General features: G+C 45.7%; 1 protein-coding gene across 9 annotated transcripts in view; it reads right to left on the bottom strand.

The window, feature by feature from the left end:
• Positions 1–13597, bottom strand: part of CFAP92 (cilia and flagella associated protein 92 (putative)) — a 108808-nt gene that overhangs the window by 25097 nt on the left and 70114 nt on the right. For all 9 annotated transcript variants that reach the window (XR_010118489.1, XR_008653450.2, XM_055259062.2 and 6 more), the window contains one exon: positions 4636–5540. Coding sequence is in view for 7 of the 9 variants with exons in the window: in XM_055259062.2 (XP_055115037.2) it covers positions 4636–5540 (905 nt within the window). In the remaining 2 variants the exon portion in view is untranslated. The remainder of the gene's footprint in view (positions 1–4635; positions 5541–13597) is intronic.

Consider the following 13597-nt stretch of genomic DNA (forward strand, 5'->3'; position numbering starts at 1 on the left):
TGAAATAGCATCCCACTGTGTAAGATTCATTCTTTTGAAGTAGAAAATTCAGTGTTTTTTAGTATATTTATTCCCCACCAATTTTGCAATATCACATATGTCATATGTCAAATGAACACTTATGTGTAGGTCTGTTTCTGGATTCTCTATTATATTCCATAGGTCTGCTTGTCTATCTCTGAACCAGTGCCACACTATCTTAATGACTATAGTTTTATCATGAGTCTTAATATCTAGTACAGCAAGTTCTTCTATCTTGTTCTTATTCAAGGGTATCTTTTTAAAAAAAGACCTTTGCATGTTGCTGTAAAGGGTTTAAAATCCCAACAGCTTTTAAAGTATGGACTTCGATTAAAAAAAAAAAAAAGTATGGACCTTAACATGTGAAAGTTTAAAATTTTAAAATCAATGTCCATACTTTAAAAGCTGTTGGGATTTTTAAAACTGGAAGTGCACTGAATCTATAGTTCAAATTTGAAGATAACTGAGCCTTTAGAATACCGAGTCTTCAAATTCATGAACATGGTATCTCTATCCACTTATTTATGTCTTCCTTAAAGTTTCCTGAAGTTCTGTAATATTCATGATGGATGTCTTTCACATCTTTTTGTCAAATTTAGTCCTATGAATTTCATATATTTTACTTTAAATGTGTTCCAATTTTAAAAATTAGTTTTTGTATGTAGATGGTATTCAAAATTTGATAGATTTTTATACTAATTTTTATATTCGATACCACATTAAATAATCTTATCTGAACATATTTTTGGTATTTTTTAAATTTCTTATAATTTTTTAATATATTGGCATAATTTGAAACACATATCAATGTCTGCAACAACTATAGTTATGTCTCAATAACTTTCAGGCATTTTTCATTTCCAAATAAGCATTTTAAGGCTATACATTTTCTTCTGACTAATGCTTCAATATCACTCTGCAAATTTTTATTTATTTATTTATTTTGAGACAGAGTCTTACTCTGTTGTCCAGATTGGAGTGCAGTGGCATGATCTTGGCTCACTGCAATCTCTGCCTCCTGGGTTTAGGCGATTCTCCTGCCTCAGCCTCCCAAGTAGCTGGGATTACAAGCGTGTGCCACCATGCCCAGCTAATTTTTGTATTTTTAGTAGAGATGGGGTTTCACCATGTTGGCCAGGCTGGTCTCAAACTCCTGACCTCAGGCAATCCGCCCACCTTGGCCTCCCAAAGTGTTGGGATTACAGACATGAGCCACTGCGCCCAGCCCACCCTGCAAATTTAGATAACATATTATTTTCATTATTGTTCAGTTCAAAAATGTCTAATTTCCATTATGATTTCTTTTTGACCCACAAGTTATTTGGAAGTATGGTTATTAATTTCCCTGCATATGAACTTTTTTCTGGTTAATGATTTGTGTTTTATTTCTAGCCTAATTCAACTGGGTTCAATGAGCATGCTTCATGTTATTTCTGCCACTGGAAAAAGCTTTTGAGATATAATTCATGTACTATCTGCCCAGCATTAGCCAAACCACAAAGTTTGAGGGCACAGTCCCTAAGACCACCCTTACTTCTGACGCCGACTGCAAGTTCAGGAGGTTTCTGAGACCGCCCTCTGGTTTGATAACGTGCTAGAAGGGCTCACAGAACTTACTGAAAGTGAGTTCTACACTCACAGTTACAGTTGTAGTACAGGGAAAGAATACAGATTAAAATCCGCCAAGGGAACAAACACATGGAGCAGAGTCCACGATGGCTCCAGACACAAAGCTTCTACTGTCTTCTCGTGGAGCCAGATGTGCTACCCTCCTAGCACTGGTGAGTGGCAGCGTGCAAACACACTGCAGCCAGGCAGCTCACCCCAGCCCTGGCAGCCAGAGTTTCCAGGGGGCTCCACTGCACAGGTATGGCAGGCTGGCTGACCACTTACATGGCTGAACTCAGTCTCCTGATTCTGCATGACCCAAAGCCCCCATCCCGAAGCAACTGGTTGGTCTTTCTGGAAGGTCAGCCTCCATCCTGTGACTGTCAGGTGTGACCAGTCCCCTCCCTAAACAAAGACACTCCTATTAGATGTGACTCAGATCGCCTCCCAGGAGGCAAGGGCAGAGCCCAGACTGCTCCTGGGCCAGGCCACATCCTCTGCTACACACCACAAAACTCAATCTTTTGGCCGGGCGCGGTGGCTCACGCCTGTAATCCCAGCACTTTGGGAGGCTGAGGTGGGCGGAAGGACATGAGGTCAGGAGATCGAGACCATCCTGGCTAACACAGTGAAACCCCGTCTCTACTAAAAATACAAAAAAAAAAAAAATTATCCGGGCGTGGTGGCGGGCGCCTGTAGTCCCAGCTACTCAGGAGCCTGAAGGGGGAGAATGGCCTGAACCCGGGAGGTGGAGCTTGCAGAGAGCTGAGATCGTGCCGCTGCACTCCAGCCTGGGTGGCAGAGCAAGACTCCGTCTCAAAAAAAAAAAAAAAAAAAAACAAACTCTATCTTTTTTTTTTTTTTGAGACGGAATCTTGCTCTGCCACCCAGGCTGGAGTGCAGTGGCGTGATCTCGGCTCACTGCAACCTCCGCCTCCTGGGTTCAAGCGATTCTCCTGCCTCAGCCTCTTGAGTAGCTAGGATTACAAGCACACGCCACCACGGCCTGGCTAATTTTGGTATTTTTAGTAGACACGGGGTTTCACTTGTTGGTCAGGCTGGTCTTGATCTCCTGACCTTGTGATCCACCTGCCTCATCCTCCCAAACTGCTGGGATTACAGGCGTGAGCCACCGTGCCTGGCAAAACTCAACCTTTTAAAGCGCATGAATGAGTGGTTTAGACTACATTCACAATGTTGTGCAGCCATAAACACTATCTAGTTCTAGAACATCCTCTACATCCCTAAATGCAACTCTGTGCCCACTGGCAGTGGCTCCCTGCTTCTCTCTTGCCCTCCCCTGAGTGGTTATCCCTGGCAACCACCAGCCTACCTATCTCTATGGATTTGCCGGTTCGGGACATTTCACAAACACAGAATCATACAATATGTGCCATTTTGTGTCTGGCTTCTTTGACTTAGCATAATGTTTCAAGGTTGAGATATGTGTATCAGTATTTCGTTTTGTTTTTTTTTGTTTTTTTTTTCTTGAGACGGAGTTTCGCTCGTTTCCCAGGCTGGAGTGCAGTGGCGCGATCTCAGCTCACTGCAACCTCCCTCTCCAGGGTTCAAGCAATTCTCCTGCCTCAGTCTCCTGAGTATCTGGGATTACAGGCACATGCCACCATACCCGGGTAAGTTTTTCTATTTTTAGTAGAGACAGGGTTTCACCATGTTGGCCAGGCTGGTCCCGAACTCCTGACCTCAGGCAATCCCCCCGCCTCAGCCTCCCAAAGTGCTGGGATAACAGGTGTGAGCCACCGTGCCTGGCTTTCATTTCCTTTTATGGCTTAATTATTCTATGGACTTATTATCTTTTGTTTATCAGTTGATAAACATTTGGGTCATTTCTCCCCCGCCTTTTTTTTTTTTTTTTAATTTGAGACAGGGTCTGGCTCTGTTGCCCAGGCTGGAATTCAGTGGTGTGATATTGGCTCACTGCAACCTCCGCCTCCTGGGCTCAAGTGATTCTCCTACCTTGGCCACTCAAGTAGCTGTGATTACAGGCATAAGCCACCATGCTTGGCTAATTTTTGTATTTTTTGTAGTAACGAGGTATCACTATGTTGCCCAGGCTGGTCTTGAACTCCTGGGCTCAAGTGATTCCAGGATCACCTTAGCCTCCCAAAGTGCTGGGATTACAGGCGTGAGCCACTGCACCTGGCCTGTTTTCACTTTTTGACTATTATACATAATGCTGCTGTGAACATGTGTGTACAAGTTCTTGTGTGGACATATGTTTTCAGTTCTCCTGGGCTTATAATAGATACAAGCCCAGCTTCTCCCGGTGCCTCTGGGCCCATCAGCACAGGAAGGCAGGTCCCCCAGAGGTGCAATCCCCTTCTGGGCAGACAGCCTCAACTCCTGGACTCCCCACTGCAGATAAGTGGGTCCTGGGGCATCTGAACTCTTGAGGACAGATGGGGGCCCTCCAGACTAAAGGAGGGAGATCCTGTCTACCCAAACTAGTATACGTGCAAATTGTGAAAGGAAGGGAGAGGTGTCATGTCACCAAAACTAAAAAATGGAGGAACTGCAAAGGGCTACCCGCTGCAGCCCAGAATTGGACACTTTAATTATTCACCTCTAGTGTCCCCACTGAGTGGCCCCCAGGTCCCCTGAAGGCCTTCAGGGAAGGGCAATTTCCTGCAGCCTAAGCAGCCCCTCCATCTTCAAAATGATCTTCCCCTGGGGCAAGTTGAAATCTAACACAGAATATTCTGCTCCTGGTTAGCCACAGTAGCCCTTGGCTCAGAACCCTGAAGACAGGCCCCACTCTCCTGGACCCCTCAGTCATCTTAGATACTCCTGAATTCCTCCCTGCAACCAAAGGCAATCAAGTCTTCAAGTCCAATGACTAAACCCTGGTAAGTACCTCACAATGAACCCCGAAAGGAGACTCACAGACAAGGATGCTGAACCTAGGCTTGGCTCTGAGAGACCTCTCCACTCCCTCGGCATCCAGATGCCATCAATTTTATGTAAAATATAAAACAAACCACCTACCAGCTTTGGTGGTTCTCCCACAGCTGCCTCAAGCCTTGGTCGGCCAGACCTTCCAGGATGAAAAGGTGGGTCTTCCCGTCCAGCAGGTGGAAGCCGGTGAGCACATCCAGGTGCTGCTGCTCCTGGACCCGCACATGCATCTTGAAGGCAGACAGGATCTGCTGCAGGGTCCTGACAGGGTAGGAGTCCAGGCCGAGGGCCTTAGCATTGATCATGGTGATGTCCTGCAGCAGGCTGTGGAGCAGGGAGACCTTCTTAAAGTCAAAGACGAAGATGATGTGGCCAAACTGGGAGCCCCCGAGGTCAGGATCAGCAGCTCTGGCCCCGGCCCTCAGTGGCACCGCGATGTCCACTTGCAACTTGAGCTGGGAGTCAGCCTCTAGGTAGTTGCCCATGGGCATTGGGCCATGCTGGTGGCCATCTCTGGGGACCCCAAGCCCCACAGCCTTCCTTCTCCTGCTGTCCTGGCCGCAGTGTGTGGGCTGAACCTCACAGCTGTGGATGGGGACGGCCAGATTCAAGTACTTGTGGCCAAGGAGGAGGTCAGCAAAACTGACCTGGGCGATGCCATAAGGGTACCACGTCTTGTTCTGGGACTCAAAGGGGTTGTTCTCTGTCTCTCTGGGAGAGATGAGGGCCCAGAAGTTGAGGTATGAATCCAGGGGGTCCTCCCCAAACAGCACAGGCTTCTGAGAACACTCCTCTGACTTGCGGTCCCGGTCGTGAACTTCCACCACCATGGGGGGGCCCTCCAGGTATTCCCTTAGGTCAGTGGGGTGCAGCGCCCCAAGGAAGATGACGTTGATGTCCTGGAAATAAACGTGGGTTCCATGGGGCTCCCCCTTGGTCTTGTGAACTGGAGTCTTATGGAACTGGTACTTGCAGTACACAGGCATGCACAGCCTCTACGAGAGAGCAGGGCCACAGCAGGTCACCCGGCTGCAAGGACAGTCACTCAGCCCCAGCATGAGGAGCTCAAATCCCACTGCCAGGCTCATTGCCTGTCCCTGTAGCCCAAGTTTTCTCATCCACAAAATATCCATGAGAGACACCTCTGTGCAAGGTCATTACTAGGACCGCAGACATCATGCACGTGAACGCACCGGGATGGCGACTGGCATGAAACAAGGACTCAAAAAGCATTCGTTATTTATTTTCCTCCCAAAATGTGAGTGCCATGAAGATAGGCCATGTGGCCTTTTTCATACCTGTACTTCTAGTTCCTATCCCAAGGCTGGGCACAGAAAAGGTACAGAGAAGTGATTTTTAGAAAGGAAATCCCTGTTTTCTAAACATATATCTGGGGGTGGACACAGACCCCTTTAGCAGAGCCACAGGTGCCAAGCTGAAAACTGACACTCTGGGGAGGAGACAGCCTCAGAGAGGTCTGGGCCTCAGAGAGCACAGAGAACAGGATGGAAAGGAAGAGCCAAGCTATGCTGAGGCAGAAAGCAGGGACGTTTGCATGGTTTGACCTTGATGCTGAGATTTTATCATCACAAATTAAGCCTTACTTCCACCACCATGGGGGGGCCCTCCCACAAGTCTGTGGTCTGAATTCGTAATCTAAAGGCACTTTTTTTTACCCTGAAGCTGAGAATTTATTCTAAAATAATCCCGGATTGGCTGTGCTCCAAGAGCAGTGGGCAGAGACACAATACCTCTGGAGATACTCACTTTCAACCTAGGCCTCAAAGAATTCCCATCAAGAAAGTTCCATTGACCATGAGATCATGGTAAAAATCACAAAACACCTAAAGACAAAGGCATTACTAGTGAAATCAGATGCACCAAGGCATAAGATATTAGAATGATCAGAGATATAAAATAAGGATATAAGTTTAAGTAAAGAAAGAATATAATCAAGGTAAAACCTATTGTATTTCTATTTACTTGTAACAGGCTTGGCACAGTTGAGAAAGCCAAATACCAACCACACAATGGAGAAGCTGAGAACCAACCAGATTTTCTCTGTAAAACCCTCAAAAGACTTGGGAATGGCAAACCTAGTATCTCTGGAACTGGCAGTAAAAAGGAAAGGCTGGAGCAGGGAGGACTCAGTGCAAGTTCCTTAAGAAGCAATCAGATGCCTAGGTGTCCCCCCAGTGGCTCGGCAGAAGTCTACTAGTTTGCTCTCCAGGCAAAATGTAAATAGGGGGTCCTGAAAACTTCAAAACACTGACGAAAAAAAAAAAGATGTAAATAAATGGAGAGATGTACTATATACATAGATTGGAAGACAACATAACAAAGATGTCAACTCTCCTCAATCCGATCAGTTTATAGATTTACAAATGTAATACAATTCCAATCAAAATCCCAGCACAACTTTTTGTAGATATTGATAAACTGATTCTAAAATTTGTATAGAAGAGCCAAGAAACTGGAAGAGCTAAAACAATGTTGAAAACTAAAGTTGGAGGAACCACTTCACCCATTTTTACGACTTACTACAAAGCTACTATAAGCAAGACAGTGTCGTGTTGCTGAAAGGACAGACACAGACCCACGGATCAGAAAAGAGAACCCAGAAACAGATCCACACAAGTATGGCTAATCTATGTTTATCAAAAGTGCAAAAGAAAGAGAACTTCAACGTAAACCCCACACCATATACAAAAATTCATTCAAAATTGATCAAAGGCTGGGCGTGGTGGCTCACACCTTTAATCCCAGCACTTTGGGAGGCTGATGCAGGAGGACTGCTTGAGGCCAGGAGGTTTGAGGTTTCAAGGAGTTACAGCTGCACCACTGCACACCAGCCTGGACAACAAATGAGATTCTGTCTCAAAAAAGAAAAAAATTGATCAAAGATATAAATGTTAACTATAAAACTATTAAAGCATTGAGAAGAAAACAGAAAAAAATATCCTTCTGACCAGGGGTTAGGCAAAGAGTTCTTAGATGTGACACAGAAACACGATGCATACATGAAAAAAAATGTATAATTTGGACTTCATCAAAATTAAAATTTTTGCTCTGCAAAAGACACTGTAAAGAGAATGAAAAGATGTGCTTGTCACAGATTGGGTTAAAAATAAAAGAGAATGAAAAAACAAACTACAGACTGGGAGAAAATATTAGCAAATGATATATCCAACAACGGACTTAAATCCAGAATGTGTGTGTAAACACACATTTATTTTATATATATATATATATATATATATATGTAATTTGTGGTGAGACAGGGTCTTGCTCTGTTGCCCCGGCTGGAGTGCGGTGGTGCACTCATGGCTCACTGCAGCCCCAACCTCCCTGGGCTCAGCTGATCCTCCCACCCCAGCCTCCCTAGTAGCTGGGACTACAGGTGTGTGCTACCATGCCCCACTAATTTTTCTTTTCTTTCCTTTTTTTTTTTTTTTTTTGGTAGAGACAGGGTTTTACCATGTTGCCCAGGCTGGTCTTGAACTCCTGAGCTCAAGTGATCCTCCTGCCTCAGCCTCCCAAATTGCTAGGATAACAGGCGTGAGCCACCGTGCCCATCCCAGAATTTTTTTTTTTTTTTTCCCTGAGACAGGGTCTCGCTCCATTGCCCAGGCTAGAGTACAGTGGCTCAATCTCAGCTCACTGCAACCACCACTTCCCCGGTTCAAGCAATTCTCCTGCCTCAGCCTCCTGAGTAGCTGGGATTACAGGCACGCGCCACCAGGCCTGGCTAATTTTTGTGTTTTTAGAAGAGATGGGGTTTCACCATGTTGGCCAGGCTGGTCTTGAACTCCTGACCTCAAGTGATCCGCCCGCCTCAGCCTCCCAAAGTGTTGGGATTACAGGCGTGAGCCACTGTGCCCAGCCTAGAATATATATTTTTTAAAACTCCCAAAACTCAGCAGTAAGACAGTAAACAACCCAATTGAAAAATGAGCAAAAATTTGAGCAGAAATTTCACCAAATGGGATGTAAAATGGCAAATAAACACATCAAAAGATGCTCAACATCATTATCCATCAGGGAACTACAAATTAAAACCATGATGTGATAAAAATACAAACTTCTGGGCCGGGCGCGGTGGCTCAAGCCTGTAATCCCAGCACTTTGGGAGGCCGAGGCGGGTGGATCACGAGGTCAGGAGATCGAGACCATCCTGGCTAACACAGTGAAACTCCGTCTCTACTAAAAAATACAAAAAATTAGCCGGGCGTGTTGGCGGGCGCCTGTGGTCCCAGCTACTCGGGAGGCTGAGGCAGGAGAATGGCGTGAACCCAGGAGGTGGAGGTTGTGGTGAGCCGAGATCGCGCCACTGCACTCCAGCCTGGGGGACAGAGAAAGACTCTGTCTCAAAAAAAAAAAAAAAAAATACAAACTTCTTAGAATGGCTAAAATTAAAATACTGACAATACCACATTCTGGAGAGGGTAGGGAGCAACTAGAACCCTTGTTCACTGCTGATGAGAATGCAGTGATCTAGCCACACTGGAAAATGGTGGGCAGTTTTTCATAGTCAGGCATATACTTAACATATAGCCTAGCAATTTCATTTGTTGGCATTTACCCTAAAGAACTGAAAACGTATGTTCCTATAAAAACGTGTACACTGTTTTTAAGCAGCTCTATTCATAATTACCAAAAACTAGAAGCAACCTAAATGTCCTTTCATGAGTGCACAAACAAACTGTGGTACATCCTTGTGATGGAATACTACTCAGCAATGAAAAGGAAAGAACTACTGATAGATGCAGCCACTTGGATGAATCTGAAAGGCATTACCTTGAGTAGAGATGCCATGCACATTGTTAGCTGCTGAATCAAAGGTTATAGCTGCATGATGCTGCAAAACACACAGCCCCATTTATATGACATTCTTCCAGAGTTAAAACTATAGTCATAACACATCAGTGGCCGTCAGAGGTTATGTGTGTGAAGCAAAAGTGATTATGAAGGGCAAGTACAAAGGAGGGGTCTGGGGTGACAGAACTGTATCCTAACTGTAGTGGTGATAATACTGATCTATACGTGATTTTATTTTTATTTTTATTTTTTTGAGACAGAGTTTCTCTCTCATCGCCCAGGCTGGAGTGCAATGGCGCGATCTTGGCTCACGGCAACCTCTGCCTCCCAGGCTCAAGCAATTCTCCTGCTTCAGCCTCCTGAGGAGCTGGGATCACAGGCACGCGCCACCACGCTCAGCTGATTTTTGTATTTTTAGTAGAGACGGAGTTTCCCCCACGTTGGCCAGGCTGGTCTGAAACTCCTGACCTGAAATGATCCACCCGCCTCAGCCTCCCAAAATGCTGGGATTACAGGTGTGAGCCACCACACCTGGCCTGATCTATACATAATTTTAAATTTATAGACCTATACACCAAAAGATAAACATCAATTTTACTGCAGAAAAAATTGTTTAAAAAAAATAAAATAACAGAGGGTCTCTGGAATAGGGGATAGTTGAGGGCATCTGAGCCGTTCCCAAACAGGGAGATTAGGTGACCAAATGCTCACTGCTTAGTGCAAATTCCCAGCTCCTGTCTGTGGGCATTCAGAATGCAGCAGGCTAGACCCTGACCCCCCAGGCAGGGAAGTAGGAAAGCCCTGTAGAACCCAGGGGTTCCCACCAACGCCCCACTCACGTCACCCAATGGTGAAGCTCAGAGCTGAGAAGCCCACCATGCACCCAAAGCTCGCCTTTTAGGTCTGTGCTCTCTCAGCCATGAGCAATGGGCCAGGGGATTAACAGACAGTGGAGGAAAACATCTGACATGGAAGGTGGAGTGAAACAAACAGGAAGATCAACCTAAAGGAAGCAGACTACACACGTGATGACAGTGCCCATGAAGCAAGCTGGAAGTGCTGTGTCCTGGGCCCCCGACACCCTCGAGTTCAGTGATTCGCTAGGAGAACTCACAGAACTCAGCATGGGTGCAGCACACTTGTGCCTGTGATTTATTACAGCAAAAGAGACAAAGCCAACAACAAAGGGGGCAGGCACAAGCTGCTGAAGCCCTCTCCCAGGGGATACACACAGGGGCCGCTCAACTCCTCCCCGATGCAGTGCAGCAACGTGTGAAGTGCTGTCCACTGGGGAAGCCCACGAGGGACTCACTGCCTAGGGCTTTTGCTGAGGCCTGGTCACATAGCACCCCCTGCCTAGCATGTATGAAAATCTCAGCCTCCTAAAGGGAAAGCAGGCATTCAGCACAAACAATACTGTTTGTAAAAGCCATTTAGGCACAGTGACCCATTCTTAACAGGAAGTGTGGGGAACCCTCTCAAAATGCAAGTTCCCATATACCAGCCTGGGTCAACTCTGCAAACAGGACTTTTTAAGGACGGTAGTCTCAGGCCCACTCTGTTCACTCTTTTCTGAACATTTCCTAGAAAAAGGATCAATTAGGAGAGAAAGAACAATAAAAACAAGTAGAAGATAGCCGGGTGTGGTGCCAGGCACCTGTAATTCCAGCTGCTCAGGAAGGTGAGGCAGGAGAATTGCTTCAATCTGGGAGGCGGAGGTTGCAGTGAGCTGAGATCGTGCCACTGCACTCCAGCCTGGGTGACAGAGCGAGACTCCATCTTAGAAAAAAAAAAAAAAAAGGAAAGCCCAGGAGAGTCAGCATCTAGCTAACAGAGTCCCAAAAAGAGAGGGGAAAAAAATGAAGAAATAATCAGTGAAATAATTTAAGACAATTTCCCAGTGCTGAAGGACATGGGCTTCTAGGTTGAAATGGCCCACTGAATCCCCAGCTTCATGGGTAAAAATACACTTACAGAGTTCCTGTTCTGGATCAAGATGGAATAGACACACTTCTAGTTCTACTAAGTACAGCTTTAAAACTCTGCAGGTTGTATATAAAACAAAACGTACAAAGACTTTGAAAAGTACAGAAAAGGTGTTTAGGGAACATGAGACCCTGGGTCTTCTATTTCCCTCATATATTCTGGACTGGGTGCTAGAGAAGGCAGTATCCAGAAATACCAGTGAGAGTAGGCAGAAAAAACCCCAAGAAAAGTCTGCTTTCTCTATATCAAAGACCAAGAAAGGGACAACTCAGCAGAACAGGAAACTTTTAGGCAAATAACCTCCCTACCCCAGACACACACCATGGAAAAAGTCATGCCCCACCCCAGAAACAAAGGCTGCATGGGAAGCCTGGATTTCTAACCTCACTGACTTTAACTTGGTGCTCCTTACCTCACTGGGGTGGTGTCAGAAAAGACCTGGTGGGGAGCCAGGACTTTCCCCAACACTCAATGGAAATGAAGCCTCCCATCATGTGTCAGTGAAGTCCACAAGAGCAGTAACAAGATATCCCTACCCACAGGGTACAGTGGCCAAGTGGGGAACCTGGAGTCTCACCTGGCAGTATTGAGATGGTAACTCTCTCATCTCCCCCTCCACAGGCCTGCTACACATGCAGTTTGGTGTTGAGAAGGCCTGCTACACATACAATTTTTTTCTTTTTTTTTTTTTTTTTTTTTTTTTTGAGAGACAGGGTCTCTGTCATCCAGGCTGGAGTGCAGTGGTGCAATCATAGCTCACTGCAGCCTCAGCCTCCTGGGCTCAAACCATCCTCCCACTCCAGCCTCCTGAATAGCTGGGCTACAGGTGTATGCCACCACATCTAGCTAATTAAAAAAAAAAATTAAGAAGGGATCACACTGTGTTGCCCAGGCTGGTCTTAAACTCCTGGGTTCAAGTGATTCTCCAGCGCCCAGCTTAAACATAAGATTTAAATAAGATCCAGTCTCATAATGTAATACTCAATATATCCAAGATAGAATTTTTAAAAAATCACTTGTCATACCAGAAAAATCAACTTGAATGGGAAAAACCAATGAACAGACACCAACACTGAGATGATACAGATCTTGGAATTATCTGACAAGGAATTTGAAGCAGTAATGAACATGCTTGAAACAAATGAAAAAAATAGTTTCTCAGCAAAGAAACAGGAGATAAAAAGAATAATCAAGGTGTGGTGGTGCATGCCTTTAGTCCCAGCTGCTCGGGGGGCTGAGGTGGCAGGGTCACTTGAGCTCAGGAGTTCAAGGCTGCAGTGAGCCATGACAGTGCCATTGTACTCCAGCCTGGGTGACAGAGCAAGACAAGACCCCATCTCTTAAAAAGAAAGTAAACAGCCTGGGTGCGGTGGCTCACACCTGTAAACCCAGCACTTTGGGAGGCCAAGGGTGTGGATCACAAGGTCAGGAGTTCAAGACCAGCCTGACCAAGATAGTGAAACCCCATATCTACTAAAAATACAAAAATTAGCTAGGCATGTTAACAGGTGCCTGTAATCCCAGCTACTTGGGAGGCTGAGGTGGAGAACTGCTTGAACCTGGGAGGCAGAGGTTGCAGTGGGCCAAGATGGCACCATTGCACTGGGCGACAGAGTGAGACTCCAACTCAAAAACCAAAACAAAACAAAACGAAACAAAAATGGAAATCTTAGAACTGAAAAATACAATAACTGCAATAAAAAAACTCGATGGATTCAATGCAGAATGGAATGTACAGAGGAAAGAATCTGTAAACCTGAAGATAAAACAATAGAAATAGAAATACCCAATCTGGGCCGGGTGTGGTGGCTCACGCCTGTAATCCCAGCACTTTGGGAGGCCGAGGCAGGTGGATCATGAGGTCAGGAGATCGAGACCAGCCTGGCTAACATGGTGAAACCCAGTCTCTACTAAAAATACAAACAATTAGCTGGGCGGGCGTGGTGGTGGGCGCCTGTAGTCCCAGCTACTCAGGAGGCTGAGGTAGGAGAATGGCATGAACCCAGAGGCGGAGCTTGCAGTGAGCCGAGATCGCGCCACTGCATTACAGCCCGGGCGACAGAGCAAGACACTGTCTCAAGAAAATAAAAAGAAAGAAAAAAAGAAATTACCCAATCTGAACAACACAGGGGAAAAAAGACAAAAAAATCAAAATCAGAACTTCAGGGCCCTGTGGGACTAAAACAAAGGAACTAATATTCATGTCATTGGAGTTTCAGAAGGAGAGGAGAAAAAAGGTGGTGCTGAA

This window comes from Symphalangus syndactylus, chromosome 21 (assembly GCF_028878055.3).
Source record: "Symphalangus syndactylus isolate Jambi chromosome 21, NHGRI_mSymSyn1-v2.1_pri, whole genome shotgun sequence".
NCBI classification, from domain to species: Eukaryota; Metazoa; Chordata; class Mammalia; order Primates; family Hylobatidae; genus Symphalangus; species Symphalangus syndactylus.